This window comes from Crinia signifera, chromosome 6 (genome assembly GCF_055691185.1).
Source record: "Crinia signifera chromosome 6, ASM5569118v1, whole genome shotgun sequence".
Classification (NCBI taxonomy): Eukaryota; Metazoa; Chordata; class Amphibia; order Anura; family Myobatrachidae; genus Crinia; species Crinia signifera.
This window is the reverse complement of record NC_139222.1, coordinates 227338632-227362216: the sequence shown is the minus strand read 5'-3', so window position 1 is coordinate 227362216 and position 23585 is coordinate 227338632. Positions and strand designations below refer to the sequence as shown.

Here is a 23585-nt window from a genome sequence, read left to right as displayed (position 1 = left end):
AACATATAGTGGCTCATTAAAAGCAAGACATAAGTCCATTTTTGTGCATAAAATATACATTTTCATAGTGAAGATGCTAATGTTCAACTCTTATGTGTAAGCAATGTGTAAGCATATAGATTTGTCATATTGATGATTAGGATCCGCTTATGCCTGTACAGTTTGATTGACAGCAACCAGGGATGGCCACATATAGGATAAGTACAGTGGGTGTGTCATTTTCTACATATGTAAATGGGCCCAATTTTCTTCTTTTTGTAGTATCTGGTACACTTTATCACTATCTAGCCGTAGTGCTGATGTATAGCCCTGTTTAAACTATGTATTCTGTGATGCAGCATATAGGTTAAATCTGAATCGTAGCCATCAGCGCCACATCACAAGTGATTTTTAGCTCCTGGGATGTATTGCTTTCGACTTCCCTTCAACTACCCCTCTTTTTACATGATAAATCACATGCCATTTATCGCATCTTACAAATGACACATCAAGTGCAAAATCATATGGAAGCCCTCCCGGGGAGCTGCCGGAGGAGTTCAAGGGAAATCCAGTCAAAATAAGTTAGACCAGTGTATGGGCACCTTATATGAGATGAAGGGTGAAATGTAATAGGATGAGAGATTCATTACATTTCACCCTATCTGTTATTCTAAAGCTCGGTACACATTGAATGCTCATCAGAGGGAATAATTTGAGCAGAAAGGATGGCAAGATCATGTTCCGTCCTTCCAGAGCCGGCCTTAGGCATAGGCAAACTAGACAATTGCCTAGGGCATTTGGAATGCCTAGGGGGCTCAGCAGCTTCTGCTGATTAAAATGATATGCAGCATGCCTATATTCTGTATGTGAGTGAGGCTGTATCTGCATATGAAATAGTGTATTCATGGAAATCACTATAACATAGCATTCCGTATGCAGGTACAGCCACAGTCGCACACAGAATATAGGCATGCCGCATATCATTTTAATCATCAGAAGCTCCTTGTGTGTGTGCTGGTCACAACAATGCAAATAAGACGAATTTTCAGCAAAAAAGGCACCAAACGTTAGCAGAACTGGCCAGGAGCTGCATGGCCTATTGAGGCAGGATGTATGAGGAAACATCTGTATCCAAGCAGAGGCAGAGGTCAAAGTGTTAGTGGCTGTGAGAGTGCTGTCTGCGAGTGGGTTGGTTGTGCAATAGAGTTCGGCATATGTATAAGGGGCATTACGAGTGTCATGTATAAATGCATTAATAATGTGCGACATGTGTAACAGGCATTATGTGTGTCATTATGTGTATGAAGGGCATTAATAAAGGTTGGCATAATGTGTAAGGGGCATAATGGTTATAAGGACATTAATAATGTGTGTCATGTGTAAGGGGCATTACTGTGTGGTATTATCAGGGGTGCCAAGAGAAACGGGTAGGGGGTACAAATTACCCAGGCCAAAGTCTGATGGAAGGGCCCAGTGGGGGCCCTGGGCCCCCTCCCCTTAAGTGACAGCAGCAGCTGCAGCTCTTCTCCTCTGCCCAGCACACACTGCTTTGTGCTAGGTTGCATTGTGGCCATGGAGGTGCTTAAAATACTATATTTTCTCAGGATTTTTTTCTAAGGGTATAATGTGAATAATGTGAGGAGTAATGTACATAAGGTAAAGTGGTACTACTGTGTGATTTAACGTGAATAAGGGACACCATCGCATGATATAATGTGAATAAAGTTGCACTACTGTGTGGCATAATTTGAATTGGGGGTACTATTGTGTGGCCATGCCCCTTCCCAGCAAGAACACACCCCTGTTTGGGCTGCGCAACACATGTGTGCGCTGTTTCTATTTAAAATATTGCGGGTAGGAGCACCAAAATGATGACTGCTATAATGAGGGTTGATGGTGCTGGGAAAGGGGAGCAGGGAGAGAGCGGAACTAGTGGCAGTGCTAGGGGGCACCAGCCAAAATCTTGCCTAGGGCGTCATTTAGGCTAGTGCCGGCTCTGCGTCCTTCATAGTATACTACAGGTCGCTAGTGATCTTTTTGTCTGATGTGCGGCACATCAAATCAAGAGTTCATCACTAGCGACTGGGGAAGTGTGCAATCCCTAGTACACACTGAGCGATGTTGGTGATATGTTTTTGCAAAACATCGCTCCAGGGTGTACCAAGCTTAATAGCAACTTTAGAATACAGTGCGGAGCTGGCCAAACAGGTCTTTAAGATCTACTAACAGTTCATGTTTTTGAGACTACCTAGATGCCCAGGTGTAGTTATTACTGACTGTCACATTTTCAAACACGTGCTGCATTCATTCCTAACTGAGACATTCTACAGTTGGTCTTGAAAATATGAACTATTACTCAGAGCCGGCCTTAGGCATAGGCAGACTAGGCAATTGCCTAGGGCATTTGGAATGCCTAGGGGCAGCAGCAGCTTCTGCTGATTAAAATGATATGCAACATGCCTATATTCTGTGTGAGTGAGGCTGTATTTGCATATGAAATAGTGTTTTCATGGAAATCACTGTAACATAGCATTCCGAATGCAGATACAGCCACAGTCGCACACAGAATATAAGCATGCTGCATATCATTTTAATCATTGGAAGCTCCTTGTGTGTGCTGGTCACATAACAATGCATGAATTTTCAGCAAAAAAGGCACCCAACGTTAGCAGAACTGGCCAGGAGCTGCATGGCCTATTTAGGCAAGATGTATGAGGAAACATCTGTATCCAAACAGAGGCAGAGGTCACAGTGATAGTGGCTGTGCGAGTGCTGTCTGCGGGTGGGTTGGTTGTGCAATAGTGTTCGGCATATGTGTAAAAGGCATTATGTGTGTCATGTATAAATGCATTAATAATGTGCGACATATGTGTAACATGCATTATGTGTGTCATGTGTATGAAGGGCATTAATAAAGGTTGGCATAATGTGTAAGGGGCATTATGGTTATAAGGACATTAATAATGTGTGTCATGTGTAAGGGGCATTACTGTGTGGTATTATCAGAGGTGCAGAGAGAAAGGGGTAGGGGGTACAAATTATCCAGGCCAAAGTCTGAAGGAAGGGCCCAGTGGGGGCCCCGGGCCCCCTCCCCTTAAGTGACCGCAGCAGCTGCAGCTCTTCTCCTCTGCCCAGCACACACTGCTTTGTGCTGGGTTGCAGTGTGGCCATGGAGGTGCTTAAAATGCAATATTTTCTCAGGATTTTTTTCTAAGGGTATAATGTGAATAATGTGAGGAGTAATGTATATAAGGTAAGTGTGTGATGTAACGTGAATAAGGGACACCATCGCATGATATAATGAGAATAAAGTTGCACTACTGTGTGGCATAATATGAATTGGGGGTACTATTGTGTGGCCATGCCCCTTTCCCTGTTTGGGCTGCTCACCGAATGTGTGCGCTGTTTCTATTTAAAATATTGCGGGTAGGAGCACCAAAATGATGACTGCTATGATGAGGGTTGATGGTGCTGGGAAAGGGGAGCAGAGTCAGAGGCGGAACTAGTGGCGGTGCTAGGGGGCACCAGCCAAAATCTTGCCTAGGGCATCATTTAGGCTAGGGCCGGCTCTGCTATTACTAGTTCTTGAGGACCGGTTGACCACCCCTGAGGATCTGCCTTTATTCTGAAAATCATTAAAAATTGAAATGAGCAAAGTACGCTTATTTGTATTTTTTGTCCCCCCTGGGGGTGTCTTTAGAGAACTGTGCAATCCTCCTCGGCCGGGCTTCCTCCTCTCTGCCAGGAGCGGCACTGGGAGCAGTATGGTGTGATCACTCTAGTGCTCAGACCATACTGTGCATGCATGAACCTCCGCTACTCAGTGTCAGAGTCTGAGCAATAGAGCATTCAGACTCCATTTTACCAGAGATTTCTGCAGCGCTCCTGTTGCTGCCGCAGGACTCTGCAAGGTAAGTATTATATGGGTGCAGTGTGCACAGTGTGCCCCCCCCCCCCCCCTGGGACCCATTATAGATATGCCACTGGTCCCCCCTGTCTTTAGAATATGTAACCCTTTATCCATCTGATAATGCTACTTTTATATATCCTTTATATACAGGGGTATTTAAAGAGAGGAGGAAGCCTCTGTCACGGTCTGAGGATTGGATGAACTCGTGTGACTATCAGGAACAACTGCTGAGCCAGAGGGGGTAGGTTGAAAACGTGCGGGTTTAATAAGAGACCTCTGCATTTACAAAGAAAATAAACTTGTCCCAAATAATGTCTTTGAGAGTCTGTACAGGAATTTGGCTATCACAATACTTCTTGTGAAAGTCTTTAGCAGGGGACTGCGAAATAATGAAATAAATGAAGAACTGAAGAATAAAAGCCACAGGAAGGATGCCGAGGGAATAGGGCCACTGATCACGGGGCCCCTGGTTGGCGATGGTATGGCAGATGTGGAAGACTAGGGCAGTAGACCAATCAGGAACCTTCCGGCTGGAATTAGCAGTAGGCAGACCACAGCACTACAGGAGCAGGATAGCTGGAACTGAAGAGCAGGATCAAAAAGGTAACAGGAATAGAGCCAGGATGTGCACAGCTTAACTGACACTTTGCACTGACTCAGAGCTGCCTTGACAGATCCCTCTTATGAGGAGAGGACGGCTGCCATTCGCTGCAGAGAGTCAGGGGAAGGAAATGGGCGTTTCAGGCAAGTTTGGGCATTTGCCCTTAACCAAGATGGCGGCGCCGGCCTCTCGTCTAGCCCAAACCAGCTCACTGCTCCCGCTGGCCGCCTCTCACTGCGCCGGGACCCGATTGCCGCCTCCAGCCTCCTGACCGCCGCACCAGCCCCACGGAGAGCCGCCGCCGGGCACGGACAGGTGAGTAGCGGCCCTGCCGTGACCCGCGGCGGGCTGCCGTGACAGTACCCCCCCCTTTTTGGACACCCTCTGAGCTTCCTGGTCTCTTGTCGGGATTCCGATGGAAGAACTGTCGCACCAGTTTGGGAGCATGCAAATCAGATGCCTCGACCCACGAATTCTCTTCTGGGCCGTAGCCTGTCCATTCCACCAAGAATTGCACGCGGGAATTTCGTTGGCGACAATTTAGAATCCGTTTGACCTCAAATTCGGCTTGTTTTTCAGTTTGGATAGCGGGAACTCTTGGAGGCTTAGGCTGGAAGGGACTTAATTTTAATGGTTTCAGAAGGGAGATATGGAAAGAATTGGAAATTTTCATGGAAGCAGGAAGTTTCAATCTGTAGGCGGCAGGATTGATGACCTGAATAATGGGGAATGGTCCGATGTAACGCGGGGCAAACTTCATGGAAGGCAAACGAAGCCGGATATTTCGAGTGGACAACCAGACCCGATCCCCAATCTTCATTGGCGGAACCGCTCTCCTTCTCTTATCTGCTGCCTTTTTATAGCGAATTGAGGCTTTTTGGAGGGCGTAGTGAACATTTGACCAGATCTTAGAAAATCGGCGTAATGAGGAATCCACCGCTGGTAAATCGAAAACTGGTAGACTGGGGAATTCTGGTGCACGAGGATGTTGACCGTACACAGTGAAGAATGGGGTCGTACCGGAGGAAGAATGGTAGGAGTTGTTGTGGGCGAATTCTGCCCAAGGCAGTAGGTCCACCCAATCATCTTGGGAGGAAGACAAATACAGGCGGAGGAAACTCTCAAGGTCTTGATTCACTCGTTCTGTTTGGCCATTGGTTTGAGGGTGGTATGCAGTAGAAAACTTGAGTTTGATCTGCAGGGAGGAGCATAAGGATCGCCAGAACTTGGCCACAAATTGTACTCCACGATCCGAGATAATTTCTGTAGGTAGACCATGCAGCTTGAAGATGGTGGATATGAATAACTTTGCCAGGACTGGAGCAGAAGGTAAAGACTTGAGTGGGACGAAATGAGCCATCTTAGAGAAACGATCTACAATTACCCAGATTACTGAATGGCCTTCGGAAGGTGGAAGATCTGTAATGAAGTCCATGGATATGTGGGACCAAGGTTGATTTGGTATTGGCAGGGGTTTTAAAACACCGGCTGGAGCTTGATGGGACATTTTGTGTTGAGCACATTCGACACATGAAGAAATGAAATTGATGATGTCTTTGCGCATGGTTGGCCACCAATAGGAGCGCTGGAGTAAACTTAAAGTCTTTTGGATCCCAGGGTGACCTGCAAATCGGGAGACATGAGCCCAACTTAGAATCTTGCTGCGCAGTTCTTCAGGTACATAGGTTTTCCCCGGTGGAGGCATGGGAATTGGATTTGTGTGAGCAAAGACTAACGGGTGGAGAATGGGTTGAGATTTGGGATGTTCCTCCATAGAAGAGTCGAATGATCGGGACAGCGCATCTGCCTTGCAATTTTGAGCACCAGGCCGAAAGAGAATCTGGAAGTCGAAGCGCTCAAAGAAGGTAGACCAGCGAGCTTGCCTGGAGGACAAACATTGTACATTCCTAAGGAAAGAAAGATTTTTATGGTCCGAGTAGACGGTGATTTTATGACGTGCCCCCTCTAGCAGATAGCGCCACTCCTCTAGGGCTAATTTTATGGCCAAAAGTTCTTGTTCCCCAATGGGGTAATTCTTTTCAGCAGGCAAGAATTTTTTGGAGAAATATGCACAAGGGTGAAACATTTGATCGTCCCCTTTCTGAGATAAAATAGCTCCGACCCCCTCCGAAGATGCATCAACCTCCAGGAAAAAAGGCTTGTCCATGTCTGGTTGTAGCAGGATAGGAGCAGTGAGGAACGCTTGCTTTAGTTGAATGAAGGCGGACGTAGCTTCTGAAGGCCACTGAGCGGGATTTGCGCCCTTGCGAGTTAGAGCAGTCAAGGGAGCTGCCAATGTTGAGAAGTTATGAATAAAACGTCTATAGTAGTTGGTAAATCCGAGGAACCTTTGGATGCCTTTCAAAGTTGTGGGAGCGGTCCAGTCTTGGATGGCTTTTAATTTTGCTGGATCCATCTCTAAACCGGTGCCGGAAAGAATGTGTCCAAGGAAGGGAATGGATGTTACCTCGAAGACGCACTTCTCGAGCTTACAGAATAGGTGGTTCTGACGTAATCTAGAGAGTACTTCCTTCAGGATGGATCGATGGGTTTGTAGGTCGGAAGAGAAGATCAAGATGTCGTCCAGATAGACCACCACGGATTTGTAAAGAAGGTCTCTGAAGATATCGTTGACAAATTGCTGGAAGACAGCGGGTGCGTTGCAAAGACCGAAAGGCATCACGAGATATTCGTAATGTCCATCACGAGTGTTGAAGGCTGTCTTCCACTCATCCCCGGAACGGATGCGGATCAGGTTGTAAGCGCCCCGCAGATCGAGTTTCGAGAAGATGGAGGCGCCTTTGACCTTGTCAAACAGTTCAGTTATTAACGGAAGGGGGTATCTGTTCTTAATTGTTATGTCGTTGAGACCCCGATAGTCTATGCATGGACGAAGAGAGCCGTCTTTTTTTTTTACGAAGAAAAAACCCGCTCCAGCTGGTGAAGAAGAGGGTCGGATGAACCCTTTCTGAAGATTCTCCTGAATATATTCCGACATGGCCTCAGTCTCAGGAATGGACAATGGGTATGTACGGCCCCGAGGAGGAATCTTCCCGGGGATCAGTTCAATGGGGCAGTCCCATTCACGATGAGGGGGAAGTGAATCGGCTCCACCTTTACTGAAGACATCGGCAAACATTGAATATTGAGCTGGAAGAGAAGACGGACCCTCAGGAGTTGTTTGTCGAAGAGGTGTCACTTGAGGAAGACAAGAGGAGAAACACGAAGGGCCCCAGGCTTCAACCTCCATGGACGACCAGTTGATGTGTGGATTGTGTTGGGTCAACCATGGCAAACCGAGAACCAGCTGATGAGAGGATTTGGGAATAACGAGAAACTGGATCTTCTCCTTATGTAGAGCTCCGATTTGTAATCCCAGAGGGCAAGTTTGATGAATTATGTGACCACTCGGAATCCGGCTGCCGTCAACTGCGGTTAGGTACATGGGTTGCTCCAGAGCTTGAATTGGGATAGAGAGCTGAAGAATGAGCTCATTACTGATAAAGTTACCAGCGGCTCCAGAGTCCAGTAACGCTTTGATCTTGGCTGACCTTGAAGGCAGGTTTAAGGTAACCGGTAGAGTGGATTCAAGAGGAGTAGGAGAAGTTAATAAGATTCCCAATCTGGCCTCTCCTTCGCCGATTAGGAAGAGGCGTTTCCCGGACGCCGGGGACAGGATGAGATCAGATGAGTGGATGCTCCACAGTACATGCACAAGTTCTCCCTCTTGCGTCGGGAACGTTCTTCAGAGGTTAAGTGGAACCGATTAATTTGCATGGGTTCCTCAAGTGGCATGGAGACTGGAGTGGACGGAGCTGGACTAACAAATGGACGAGGTCTGGGTCGGTCGTACTTGCTACGCTCGATCTGACGTTCTTGATATCGGATGTCGACTTTGTTACACAGCGAGATGAGATCGTCTAAAGTGGTAGGCATATCTCGTGTGGCCAAATCGTCTTTTATACGACCAGAAAGCCCGTTCCAGAAGGCCGACAGGAGTGCCTCGTCATTCCATCTCAACTCAGAGGCCAATGTTTGAAATTGTATGACATACTGGCTCACTGGTCTTCCTCCTTGCCGGATCCGGAGAATCTCAGTAGCTGCAGACGAGACCCTTCCTGGTTCGTCAAAGATCCGACGAAAAGTTGAAATGAAGGACGAGTAGTCGGACAATAATGGATCGGAGCGTTCCCATAAGGGAGAGACCCAATCAAGGGCTGGTCCTGTGAGCAGAGACACGATGTATGCCACCCTGGCTTTCGCTGTGGGGAAGTTCGAAGGCTGGAGAGTGAAGTGAACCTCACATTGGTTGAGGAACCCCCGGCAGGCTTTGGGCGATCCATCAAATTTATTTGGAATGGGTAGATGGAGATGACTAGGAACAGTTGAAGCAGGACTGGCTGGGGTTGTACTTGTGCCCTCTGTGGAGACTGTTACAGGGGAGGCAGAAGAAGTGTCAGGAGGGGCCTGTTGGCGCTGAACCATTTCTTGCAGACACTGAGCCATTTGCCGCTGTGAGGATTCCACTTGTTCCAGACGATTGAGAAGTCCTTGCATGAATTCAGCGGTTAATCCCGAAGCACCACCCGAGTCCATTGGGTCAGTGCAAACTGTCACGGTCTGAGGATTGGATGAACTCGTGTGACTATCAGGAACAACTGCTGAGCCAGAGGGGGTAGGTTGAAAACGTGCGGGTTTAATAAGAGACCTCTGCATTTACAAAGAAAATAAACTTGTCCCAAATAATGTCTTTGAGAGTCTGTACAGGAATTTGGCTATCACAATACTTCTTGTGAAAGTCTTTAGCAGGGGACTGCGAAATAATGAAATAAATGAAGAACTGAAGAATAAAAGCCACAGGAAGGATGCCGAGGGAATAGGGCCACTGATCACGGGGCCCCTGGTTGGCGATGGTATGGCAGATGTGGAAGACTAGGGCAGTAGACCAATCAGGAACCTTCCGGCTGGAATTAGCAGTAGGCAGACCACAGCACTACAGGAGCAGGATAGCTGGAACTGAAGAGCAGGATCAAAAAGGTAACAGGAATAGAGCCAGGATGTGCACAGCTTAACTGACACTTTGCACTGACTCAGAGCTGCCTTGACAGATCCCTCTTATGAGGAGAGGACGGCTGCCATTGGCTGCAGAGAGTCAGGGGAAGGAAATGGGCGTTTCAGGCAAGTTTGGGCATTTGCCCTTAACCAAGATGGCGGCGCCGGCCTCTCGTCTAGCCCAAACCAGCTCACTGCTCCCGCTGGCCGCCTCTCACTGCGCCGGGACCCGATTGCCGCCTCCAGCCTCCTGACCGCCGCACCAGCCCCACGGAGAGCCGCCGCCGGGCACGGACAGGTGAGTAGCGGCCCTGCCGTGACCCGCGGCGGGCTGCCGTGACAGCCTCATTGCATACTCCGCATGGACCTCCTCTCTTCGGCTATCACATGGAGAGGGATCAGAACTCCTTTCCCCTAACATCGACACAATAGTAACTCCAATAAAAATTATAACACACAGTAGCACAATCATGTACACATTACACAGCAGCATGTAGTGCCCTTGATTCACATTAAATAACACAGTAGTGCCCCTTATACACATAATGTCCACAGTTGTGCTGCTTATACACATCTGTCTCTGTCACTCCAGCAGCTCACTGTTCATGTCCCTCAGAAGCTCCATGCCCTGTGTCCCTCCAGCACCTTCCCCCACTGCTGAGTCCCCCACCTCCACAAGCACAGAGCCTGTACCTCTTATGCTGCTTTCAGACCGCATAACTGGCTTTGACCCTGTATTTGAAAACGTTTCCAAAAACGGGTCTGCCAGATAAAACCCCTTTCACACCGCAGCTCTTAAACGGTATATTACCGTTTAAGTGCCGATTTTTTGACACTGGCAGACCCGTTTTTGGAAACTTTCCAAATACAGGGTCAAAGCCAGTGCAGCCTTCAGCCCTCCCCTCCGTGCAGCTCCCCCCCGCGCGTGTCGACCCCGCACGTGTCGACGCCCCCCCCCCCCCGTGTCTTTCAGAAAATGGCTGCCCCATAGGAAAACCTGTTTAAAAAAACTGTCTTTCGTATGGGGGCAGCCATTTTCCAAAAGTCACTTTTCTTATAAGAAACAGATTACCGTTTTAAAACGGTAAAAAAACGGCAATATACTGTTTACAAAGTGCGGTCTGAAAGGGGCATTAGTGGCTCTTCACTTTAGCTGCAGTTTATGGAATTACATTACATACTGTACACCATGCCAGAAGAAGAAGCCGCTGGGACAGGCTTTTCTGTTGGAATTACCTTTCAGGGCTGTGGTAGAGGTGGAACTCAGTTCCACCCAGTTCCCCCTCACTTTAAACCCTGCACATAATATTTATCCCTTTCACACTCTAATACCAATTATTTGTTTTGGTCTTACAATTTTATAGAACATTCCATTCAAAACTTTATAAGGAATTATTGGAAATTACCTTCTGTCTGTGAGCCATCCAAAGGTGATATTACCAATAATGTCTATCACGCCAAGAATAGACATTAAGAAGGCAGCTTGTTGGTGGCTCACCCCAACACTGAGAGCATAGGGCACCAGGTAGACAAATGGAGGGCTGCATCCATATGCGAGGAATAGAAAGGATATGGCTAGTATAATGAAGTTTGTTTTCAGCAGGAAGCTGTATTCCTTTTGAGAACAGTAACATAAACTCTTGTGAGTACATTCTTGGCCCAGAGGGGAACATGTGGAAGATGGAATGTTGCTTTCCTTTAGCTCATTCGGACTATGCTCCTTCAGGTTTATGGGTCGCATTAAAGCACCGCAGACACAAAGATTGGCAACAAAGCCACCAAGTATGAGTAAAGCTCCGCGCCAGGAAAACTGTTCAATTAGCACCTGAACTACAGGGGCTAAAACAAAGGTGCCGATCCCACTTCCCGACATGGCAATTCCATATGCCAAGGCTTTTCTCTTGTTAAAGTACTTTCCCACCATGGCAATGGCAGGACTGTAGCAGAGTGCAAATCCAAGGCCTGCAATAAGAGAAATAACGATTACTACTGAACAAAGCAAATACACTGAAAACCATTTGGACAAACAAAATATATGTATATATAATAGCCAATACATGTATATATAATACAGAGAGTTCTGCATCTCCTTCAGCATCCCAGTCTATATTTCTACATCTCCACCAATCGCCACTGCAGCTGTTTAATCAGATACCCAAGCCTAGCCCCTGAATCAGAGCCACCTTGTATTCCATCGTATTTCTAGCCCATAAATTACAGCTACCCTTAAACCTTGTATTCCATCTTATTCTAACCCATTAATCAGAGGCACCCATACACTTTGTCTCTTAGCTAATCTTTAGCACGTTACTTATGCTGGGTACATACCAGAACGATTTGGCCTTAATTCCCCCAATTTTGATACAATTTGATATGATCTTGAGCAATTGTATGTAAATTGGGCATGTTTTGGCATATTTTAGATTGCGATCCGATGCGCATCCCCACTGGTAATTTGGACGTTTTGCAGATCCTGCCTGCTGCAGTCAGGATATAAAAATGACCCCTTCAACTGGGTACAGATCTGATCGGATGCAGATCGTGCAACCATCTTAAGGTCGTCTTACGATCCTGATCATTCTGGTGTGAACCCTACATTAGAGGAACATTTGTATTGTATACAAGGACAATCCCTAGCCTCCTACACAGTCCTACCCTTACACCATGCATCCGGCAAATACCAGCTCCCTTATATGAGGCTCAGTTACACCTTGTATTATATCCAATCCCTAGCCCAGGCCTCCCCGCCTTACACCTTGTATTCCAGCCAATAGCTGGAACACAATAGCTTCCTAATCATGGGGATTTTACATTTTGTATTCTAGCCAATCTATAGCCTTTTAATCAGATCCACCCTAACACTGTATTCCAGCCAATCCCCAACCGCCTAATTAGAGACACGTGTTATGTACTATGGTGCCCATTACGCACACTTTTTGGGTGGAATTCATTATGTAACAGGATAAACAGTGCTTGCTGTACACATCATCATATTTAAAAATGTTTTAAAACAAAAACAGATAGACAGCAAGCACTGGGTTGTCTGTTGATGCAGGTGCCTCTGTGATGCACATACTTCCTTTGTAAATGTCTGGCAGGTTTCCATGCAAAAACAATAGTAATGCCAGATTATTAATACTCTCCTCTAGGAGACCAAATACTAAGCCTTTAATACCAGGGCTACTCTTAGCTAATAATGGATGCTATTATTCTCCTTTCCATTTAGCTAGTGAAAAGGCTAATTTAAGCCAACTGTCATTTGGCATCTGTATATGGAACCACACCACAGTTTGCAATTCAGGTTTTATTTTTCATCTAAACAAATATATTGTATTTACTTTGCAGTAGTATCTGCTCACTGAAGATACAATGGCTACTCAGTATAATCTACTGTCTACATATGATATCCAATCAATGCTTATATGTTATTATTAAGGCTTATAGGAGCGTTATGCTGGTTGTTCTAGCAGAGGGAACAGTTAAAAAGTAAACTAACTAGTCTTACACAACTAGCTGCATCCAAAGCCCACGCCCCTCCCAGCCCACAGCGCATGTACTTTAAACAGGGATAGGGAACCTTTGGCTCTCCAGCTGTTGTTGAACTGCACATCCCATACTGCCCTGCTACAGTTTTGCTATTTGGCCATGCTAAAATTGTTGCAAGGCATGCTGGGATGGGTAGTTCAGCAACAGCTGGAGGGCCAAAGGTTCCCCATCCCTGACTTAAAACATTAATGGTGGAAACCATCGATAATATGGCACCACATTGCATCAATGATTCATCCTACCAATGGCCATCCAAAACATACAAGCCCTGATCCATTTTTGGAGTAGCAAAACTAGCTGGGTCTTTACAGGTGGCCAACGGGTCTACGTAAATATGGTCAGAGCAAGAGATAGCAGAAACATACTAGGTTCAGAGTTGACATCTAATGAAAACAAGTCCAGAGACAGGCCAAGGTCAGAATTGGAGAAATCTGAGTAGTAAAAACAGCCCGGGTCAGAAACGGTAATCATAAGATTAGTAGGGATACCACCCCCTGCCTGCATACCACTTCCTGCCTGCATACCACAATCTTCCTGTATACCACCTCATGCCTGCATACCACCCCCTGACTGCATTCCACCCCCTGACTGCAGACCACCCCCTGCCTGCTTACCACCTCTGGCCTGCAAAACACCACCTTCCTGCATAGCACCCCCTGACTGCATACCACCTCTGGCCTGCATAGCACCCCCTGCCTGCATTCCACCTTCTTCCTGCACACCACCTCCGGCCTGTATACCACCTTCTTCCTGCACACCACCTCCGGCCTGTATACCAACCCCTGCCTGCATATTACCCCCTGCCTGCACACCACCTCTGGCCTGTATACCAACCCCTGCCTGCATATTACCCCCTGCCTGCACACCACCTCCGGCCTGTATACCACATCCTTCCTGCATTAGCATTTGCAATTGCAGTTCAGGATGAACATTGCAACCATCTGACCTTATTCAGGCTTGCAGTCACAGGTAATGCAAGACCAAGTAATGCAGAACAGGTTCTGCGCATGCCCTGTTTCCCGACTACCTGGAAACTGTGAGTTGGTTCTTTTTGTGTGATCCAACCAGAATGAGAGCCAAAATCACCATAGATAGATGGGTAGACTTCCTGCCTTATTTACACACACACACTCACACACACTACATGCCAACTGACTGGGCCACAATGTTTAAATCCACCTTTATATATGTATTTTAAATTTGCATGATCATAATACCATGATATACTTACACCAAGGGGTACATTTACTAAGATGGAATGTTGCTTTGGGCAACCAATCAGTTTCTATTTATTATCTTTTAGAAGCCACTAAATAAATAAGAAGTGGATTCTGATTGGCTGCCCATACAATAATAGCAATAATAGTATAATAAGTTAGTATAATAATAATGAACCCGAGTGCTAGTGCCGTTTTACATTTTCAGCTTCAACTCCCCCCAAAAAATGGCGGTTTACCAAAGCCACAGCTTCCGATATATAGCCCATGTTATTGGGAGTGAAATGCATCCTATCTGAACTGGAATCGCATATTAAAAATAAAAACAAGTTAATAAGGTGCACTGTCAACAGCAGCTGTTAAGGGGGTTGTCAATTCCCGCAGTGCAAGCATTAAGAAAAAGTGCTGTCGGAATAACTATTTAAATATATTAGATTGTAAGCTCCTCAGAGCAGGGCCCTCTTCCCTCTTGTTGTCATATCCCTCTTCTCCTCACAATTCACTAATTACCCTCTCCTACTGAGCGACCATCTTTACCCGCATACACTCCCGCTACTAAGGGCTGCCTAAGGCCGCCAGCCCATTGTAGTGTGCTGAGTGCTCCCTCGCTACATACACCTAAGCTGTATTGTGTATCGTACTGTGGTGCTCTTTGTTACCTGTACTCAATTTATTTACTGTACTGTTAAGGTCTGTCTCCTTGTACTGTTGCATTGTATGCCCTTTGGGCCTTATTTAGATCTGAGCTCAGTACAAATTTGTTTGGAAAATGGGCAAAACCATGTGCACTGCAGGTGGAGCAGATGTAACCTGTGCAAAGAGAGTTAAATTTGGGTGGGGTGTGCTGAAACTGAAATCTAAATTGCAGTGTAAAAATAATGTAGCCAGTATTTACCCTGCGCAGAAACAAAATAACTCACACAAATTTAACTCTCTATATACAGGTTACATCTGCCCCACCTGCAGTGCACATGGTTTTGCCCATTTTCCGAACAAATTTGTACTGAGCTCAGATCTGAATAAGGCCCTTTGTACAGTGTTGCAAAACACTTGTGGCACCTTATACATAAAATGTAATAATAAATATAGATATTTAGCTAGATTTACTTATATCCCTCCTGCTCTACGGGAGGTTTCTGTCCCTCGCCTTAGGACACCCGCGTTACGGTTTGACAGGTGAACCGCCCCAAAGCTCCTTTCTCTATACTGTACATAGTAAAATCAGTCTACCTAATATTTGTGTAGTCAAAGTAGGATTTTCCCTCTATTTCCCCCAAATTACATTTGTATCACTCGAATTGTAACATGTTATAACAGGTACGAAATTGCAATTTTAGCTGTATTTCCTGCTGACTCTAATATAAAGGTCAAGTGGATTTATGGTATCTTATGGTATCTTATGGTATCTTATGATCAATTAAATAAAATGAAACAAGGTAAACAGAGTTGAGCCAGAGGTCTTGTCCTGAATGTGTGCTGCTATTGCATACGTTTATATTTCTGTAAATGTGTGCCATTACCTGACATTGTAAGACATGTAAGGGAAAAGACAGATGACGCTGTTAGTGTTGAAATTTATGTAATCATTAATTTTGTCCCAAATCCATGGAGTCTGTACTAGGTTCAGGTGTACAACATGTAAGCAGTCATGCCTAAGTTACTTATGACACACAACTAAACTAACAGAAATAAAAAAAAATTGCCAATTATACCACTTTTCCATTGCCACTAAAATCCTGTTTTTTTGCAAATGCACACACACATCAACCCTGGATTTACAGTAGGTCAGTTTAAAAGCAAATGACCCAGGATGAAGTCAGAGCTCGGTGACCCTGCACACATCTAGGGTCGGGGCTGAGTCCTGGAAATTTGCCAGGTTCACAGTGCTGCCAATTTCCCGACATGTACAGTAAAAGAGGAATCAGACAACACTTCTCCCTGTAATTTGTTTGAGTTACAGAACAGCAAAAATAGTATTACAGAGGATATTACCTGTTAGGACTCCAAGTGTGAGGTAGAGATACTCCAGGCTTGTAGCAAACGAACTGAGGATGAGTCCCGTGGAAGCAAGGAGCCCACCAAGAATGATTCCCATTTGACATGAGACATGATTACTCACATAGCTTCCAAGGGGGGCTGTACAAAAATATTAAACCATTAAAATATTATAGATTGTTTATATTACATATAATTAGGTGCATTTTGACTATTTGCGTAGTTCATACCAATGTTGTGATATTTTGTAGCCCATATAAGTCAGTAAGCTACATATCTAGTGTTCATTCTAGCACCCGCCATCTTTGAAAACTCATGCAGTTCCTCTTCTCTGCCTGGGGTGTCGCTGTCTGCTGTAGTGCTTCTAGCACAGTGCGGTCAGTGTATCAGTACTGATATGCAAATCAGACCTGTGCTAGAAACACCACAGCAGACAGTGACACCCCAGGCAGGGAAGAGGAACTGCATGGGTTTTCAAAGTTAGCGGGTGCTAGAATGAACACTACGTATCCAGGTGTACTGTATTGTGGCACTTGTACCTTCAAGATGATTTATACATAAAGGGAAAAAGGGAAGTGGAATGGGGAACGCACCAGTATTAATGGGCACTATGTTGTATTAATTGTTGCTTGTGGTCTAATTGGTGTATTTTGGGACTACTGACTATATGAGTACCATCTCACAATAGGTCACCTCCGCCCTTCGGATATATCCTTGGGTTTAGTGTGACAGTCAGTGTTGCACCCCGAGTTTTAGGATAGGTCAAATATGACTGTTAGTTCAAGAGAGAACAGAAGAAAAAAAGAAAACTCTATTTGGGGGCACCCTTACGTCCCAAAATATCGTGTGTACTATGACTATTTATTAATATTTAACTTTTATTTAGATCTTTATTAAAATTATGGACCACCTCTTACTGTTTTGTTACACACCGCAAAATTATGAGTGATTTAAACTATCCATATCTTGCATATTCAAATACAAGTGTTTTAACAATCCTCTTTATAGAAAATTGCGAATCCGAGGTCCACTATGTGTGAAAAGAATCTCGGAACTTAATTGAAAAACAGTGTGATAAAAATGACCGTCATATATCCAGCCACTTTTTACCCAATAACTCGGGTTGGTTGTGTGGTCAAATCATTGGTCATCACCTTCACACACTCTCATTAGGTATAAATCCTGTTTTTTCACATAATATTAGATATAATCTTAAGCAAAAGATGGAATAATAGATAGTCCGCCCTTTTGGACCTTTATTACCTCTGCTGTTCACCCCTCATGTCATTTGAGGCAGAGGAAGGGGAATGAGAGAGTGTTTAGTCCCAGGGTTATGACTGAGGTAGATGAGATAGCCAACTATCCTACCACTGTGATTATCCCTGGCCCCCCTGTTGCCACATTAGGCATTGCAAGGTATCACCATTGGGTCACAGTTGGTTGTTTAGTTCGCTATGAAATGTTGACATATAGGAGATAGGGAGGACTTCTCACTACACAGATAGCAGTGGTCACCCCTGTCAGTGGAACTCCACTTCTGCTTTTCTCCCTCTTGTAATAAAACAGTGGAGGGAAAATGAGAGAGTGGGGTCCACCCGGGTTTTGACCTATAGACAGTCAGATGACCGATTCCAGTGCCGGCAATTCTTGCAAGGTGCTCCAGGTACTATATTAGCATTGCAGGATACATTTCTTGCTGAAGGTCGGCTCTCATATCGGGGGATGCGGTCATTCGTCAGACTGCATTTAGGTCTACAGTCATTAGGTCGACCCCACTAGGTCGACTGGCAGGAAGGTCGACCTGACTTAAGGTCGACATGGGCCAAGGTCGACATGACTTAAGGTCGAATTTGCATAAAGGTCGACATGAGGAAGGTCGACTGGTCATAAGGTCGACATGGGTTTTTCACTGTTTTTTGAGCCGACATGTGCCGACAGGCGGTATTTCATGCCCTACCATCCACTAGGGCGTGGTGGGAGAATAAAATAGTGTGCCGAGCGCAGCGAGGCACCGTGCCCGAGGCATAGCAAGCGAAGCGAGCGATGCGAGGGTCCGATTCTCATTGCCAACTGTGTCCATGTCGACTGTGTCGACATTCGGATCAAAAAACAGTGAAAAACCCATGTCGACCTTATGACCAGTCGACCTTCCTCATGTCGACCTTTATGCAAATTCGACCTTAAGTCATGTTGACCTTGGCCCATGTCGACCTTAAGTCAGGTCGACCTTCCTGCCAGTCGACCTAGTGGGGTCGACCTAATGACTGTAGACCTAAATGCAGTCTGACGAATGATCCCATTCCGATATCGGTCATGAAAGGAGAAAAAGGATCCAGTATAGTTTTTAGAGCATATAAGGAATGTAAATAATATTCACTCTATATCTTTTTATCCATTTTTCTATTTCACATTTCTATAATTATCTCTCTATCTGTGATGCCTCTATTGTTCTAAACCTATCTACTATTCAATTTGGAAAAAATCAACAACTCTCAAAATATCAATTTATTTCCTACTCCTTTGTAGGTGTGGTAGAATTTAGCTAGGATAACGTTTTCACTGATGATGCTTGAGAATTTTTTACCCCCACATATTGATCACAAAATACTCTCGAAAGAGGGAAATCATTAAAAAATTAACCGCATTGACTCAGTTCAGAACAGTGTTACTTGTTACCAGCATCAATTTAATTCCAAACGGTATCAATTAATTTCTGCTTAAATTTTTTTTAATTAATTACTTAATGTCGGTATTAATCTCAAACAATATTAAATGAGTAAAATTCATCCACATTCATTTATTTCAAAACCACATTAATTGATTCTCTGAGTAAAGGATTTTTACCAGTGTTCATTTCATACAGGATAATTTCAATTAATTACACAATTACCAGCATTGATTTGTTTCTAATAAATTCTCTTAATGGAAAATTTAACTAGTGTTTATTTCATACAAGATAGTTTCAATTGATTATTGATTGAACAATTACCAGCATTGATTTGCTTCCAGACCATATTAATTAATGGCTACCCCAAAGAGAAATGATTTTTCTCCTACCAGACAAAGCCTTATGCCTGTCTAGTATTTCAGGCGTAGTTCACAAGACAATCTGCAGAAGAATGTTTCCTTTTTTAAGCTACATGCAGTTTCTAAGTCACTGATTACCACACCAAAGATGATACATTTGCATGGTATATAAACGGTTACAATGTTTATCTATTAGAAGGTCATGTAGCTATTAGGTACCCTCAAATGATACATTCCCCAGTTAAGGGGGATCCCGCCCGACTGTGGGGTAATCTATCCTTTGGGCAGGTGTCCTGGACAAGACCTAATGCGTCCGCACATTCAGTAACAACTCTGTGCGTGACTGCTGGTTTGTCCCAGGCTAACGCTGCCACTCACCCCTGTGGGCAGATATCTCTATCCCCTGCTTATAGAAGCGGCAGGCAGTAGTCCTGGACAGATACTCCTGTGCCCGCACATTCAGTAACTGATTTGCGCGTATCCACAGGGTGTCCTGGTTAGCACTGCCGCTCCCCTGTGGGCTGATATCACAAAACCCGGCTTTTAGCAGCGGGCCGCCAGTGTTTTACTCGCAGTGACGCGAGGTCCTCCTGGCGTCCCCCTGTTACCTCTCCCGCCGGCAGGATCTGTTTCTTCCGGAATGATTCCCTGTTACGTCCGACTCTATGGGGAACTTCTCTGGACTGGTTTGATTTGCGGTCACGTGAGTGCACCACGTGACCCGCCGCTCTCTGACGTACGTTTCGCCTCAGCTTTCTCAAAGTTGATTGTGTGTGTCATAACCCTGGGACTAAACACTCTCTCATTCCCCTTCCTCTGCCTCCAATGACATGAGGGGTGAACAGCAGAGGTAATAAAGGTCCAAAAGGGCGGACTATCTATTATTCCATCTTTTGCTTAAGATTATATCTAATATTATGTGAAAAAACAGGATTTATACCTAATGAGAGTGTGTGAAGGTGATGACCAATGATTTGACCACACAACCAACCCGAGTTATTGGGTAAAAAGTGGCTGGATATATGACGGTCATTTTTATCACACTCTTTTTCAATTAAGTTCCGAGATTCTTTTTACACATAGTGGACCTCGGATTCGCAATTTTCTATAAAGAGGATTGTTAAAACACTTGTATTTGAATATGCAAGATATGGTTAGTTTAAATCACTCATAATTTCGCGGTGTGTAACAAAACAGTAAGAGGTGGTCCATAATTTTAATAAAGATCTAAATAAAAGTTAAATATTAATAAATAGTCATAGTACACACGATATTTTGGGACGTAAGGGTGCCCCCAAATAGAGTTTTCTTTTTTTCTTCTGTTCTCTCTTGAACTAACAGTCATATTTGACCTTCAAGATGATGCAAGCAATTATCTTATCATAACAGGCTGCTTTGTTTATCAGGATGACAGAAAGCAAACCATTTCTCCTTGCTGATCCTTATCACTAATTTAACAAAGTGCACCTTTCTATTACTGTACATACTGTAAGCCAACTTGTCCGACATCAATCATATGGTCTTTGAATACATTATCGGCCACAAAGACACTGAATATTTTGCAGCATTATAAATTTGCGTTTGATACATATTGACTGAAAGTGTTAAAGACTCATTCAACATTAATTATAATACTAAAGATAATTTGCCTTACCAAGACAACAAGATTTATATAGTACCAAAACAGAAACTAAAACAGGTACTCTGTCTTATTAATTAAGCATATTTTAATTTTAATAATAGTTACATTTCATAAAACTGTTCCGTGCTTATTATTTTCTCACAAAATACATGGGGTATGCAGTATATTTACTAAGGTGTGGGTTTATAGAAGTGGAGATGTTTCCTATAATAACCAATCAAATTCCACCTATTATCTACTATGGTCATACTTACCGACCTTCTGGCTGCCCTTTCTGGGAGAGGGCAGCAAGCTCAGGGGAGGGGCGCCGGGAGTGAAAAGGGGTGGGGAGGGGGCAGAGCCACACTGGGTGAATACTTGTTGGGGGCGTGACCAGAGCGATAGCGCTGTTTTAGCCATGCACCTGACGTGCAATGCCGTTTTTATGGCATTGCACTGCGTTGGGCGGGGCTAAAATGGCGCTATTTGTGTAATTTGACCCGCGGACCCCCACCGAGGGTGGGTCGCGGATGCCGGCGGGGGGTCGCGGGAGCCCTGCTTTTTTGCGGGAGGGTTGCCTCTCTTTCCGGGGGGGCCGGGAGGGGGAACCGATTTCCAGGACCCTCCCAGCCATTCCGGGACGGTAGGCAACCCTGACTAAGGTGTTAGATAAGTAAGTAGAATCTTACTTCTCTATATATGTAAACCCACAGCTTTCTTTATATAACAATACTGCTTTATTCTAACATCTCACTTCCAAGGCAATATTTGGGAACATTAGGACTGCAAACAAAAGACACTCAGACCATTTCCACTGTGGCAGTCTCAGTATGTATGACCTGACAATGCCCCTGATGTCTTATAAACGGATCTGTCGAAAACAGCAGGATCATTATCTGGCATTTTCATACATGCAACTATGCTAACACATTCCACTGACACCATCAGTGATCCCAATTAGCCTACTGGTGTGCGGTCAGCTAAGCACAACATAACATTTTATTCCGAATATATTTAGAAACAGATATTTTTCCAACAGCAGGAGCATGAATAAGGATTGGAGATAAAACAACTTGATTTCAAGTTTTTACACATAGGAAACAGACATTATGAATTAACTAGCAAATAAACCTTACTAAAATACAAGGCAATAGTACTTAAGCCAAACAGTCTGATTAAGATGTTGTTTTTGTTTACATGTTCATGGGGGAGATGTACCAAACTTTGGAGACAGGTACTGTAATGGTGAGAGAGGTAAAGTACCCACCAATTAGCACCTAACAATTCACAGGCTGAGTTTGAAAATGGTTTAGGAGGGGATTGGTTGATTCTTTATCTCTCTCCATGCATCTCTCCTACTCATTCTGTCATTCAATAAACCTGAAATGTTGGTCATTTCTGACAAGAAGCTTCTCTAAAATGTATATATATATTTTTTGTATATGAAGTTCTAATAAGGGAAACGCTGTCCTCTTATTGGATTGCACAGGACACCAATGTCCAAGCCATGCATGGTAATCATGTCCATAGTGACATTAATATAGGGTACACACCAGAACATTCATGATCGTAAGCAGATCGTGAGACGATCATATGATGGTCCCAGTGGCGTAACTACCTAATTTTCGCCCCCCCCGCCGCAAATTTTTTGCCGCCCCCCTCCCTACCCTCAGCGCCCTCCCTCCCCTCCTTCCCCTCGGTGTACCTGCAAGCCGCATCTGCGGTGACGGTCCCGTCTATCCCGGCGTCGGCTCCTGCTCTATAATGAAAACTGACTCTTAGAAAATGGCTGCCCCCATACTGCAGACAGAAAACTGTCTGCAGTATGGGGGCAGCCATTTTCAAAGTGTCAGTTTTCATTATAGCAGCAGGAGCCGGCGCTGGGAGTCTGGGAGAGACGGGACTGTGACGGCAGGGCAAGTGGTAACTATAGCCCCGCATCCCCCGGCGCCCACATGTTCTCTGCGCCTCCCCACCACCGCAGGGGCTGCGGAGCTATAGCTACGCCACTGGATGGTCCCACGATCTGTTGTAGCACACGATCTGCTCTCGATCTGTACCCAGTTGAAGGGATCATTTTCAAATCCTGACTGCAGCAGGTAGGATCTGCAAAACGACCAAACAACCAGTGGGGACGCGCATCTGATCGGAATCGGATCTAAAACATGCAAAAACATGGCCAATTTACATACAAACGATTTGGCCTCAAATTGGGGGAATTGAGGCCAAATTGTTCTGGTGTGTACTCAGCATTACTTTCCTATTACACAGTTCCGTTAAGCATGCACAATGACATTGAGATATACTGTATCTGCTTTTTGTCACTTACCGCATAACATAGTAGCACAGTCAACAATGGAATGTATCCAAGCTGTTCTTGAATAGTCTTGACCAAAATATATTTGGAACTCAACAAAGAATATTGAGATACATCTGGAAAAAAAAAAAAACAGGCGACATAGAGACAAGTAAATTTGTGCCCCATTTCAGAAACCAGTCAAGCGTAGTATAATATATCTATACAACGTAATCTTTAGAACTTTTTCTAATGTATTTGTAAAGGTCCATACACACTGGGCAGCGTTGATGTGAAAATCGCTAGCAGGAAAATTGCTCCACCCCCTTGCATCCTGCAAG

The 23585-nt window shown here is 44.8% G+C and overlaps 1 protein-coding gene across 1 annotated transcript in view; it reads right to left on the bottom strand.

Moving 5' to 3' along the window:
* SLC16A12 (solute carrier family 16 member 12) overlaps positions 1–23585 on the bottom strand; it is a 78274-nt gene that overhangs the window by 6641 nt on the left and 48048 nt on the right. Inside the window, exons 3-5 of the mRNA XM_083149039.1 lie at positions 23278–23381; positions 16298–16441; positions 10949–11504 (exon numbers count right to left, since the gene is read on the bottom strand). Coding sequence (XP_083005165.1) covers positions 10949–11504; positions 16298–16441; positions 23278–23381 — 804 coding nt within the window. The remainder of the gene's footprint in view (positions 1–10948; positions 11505–16297; positions 16442–23277; positions 23382–23585) is intronic.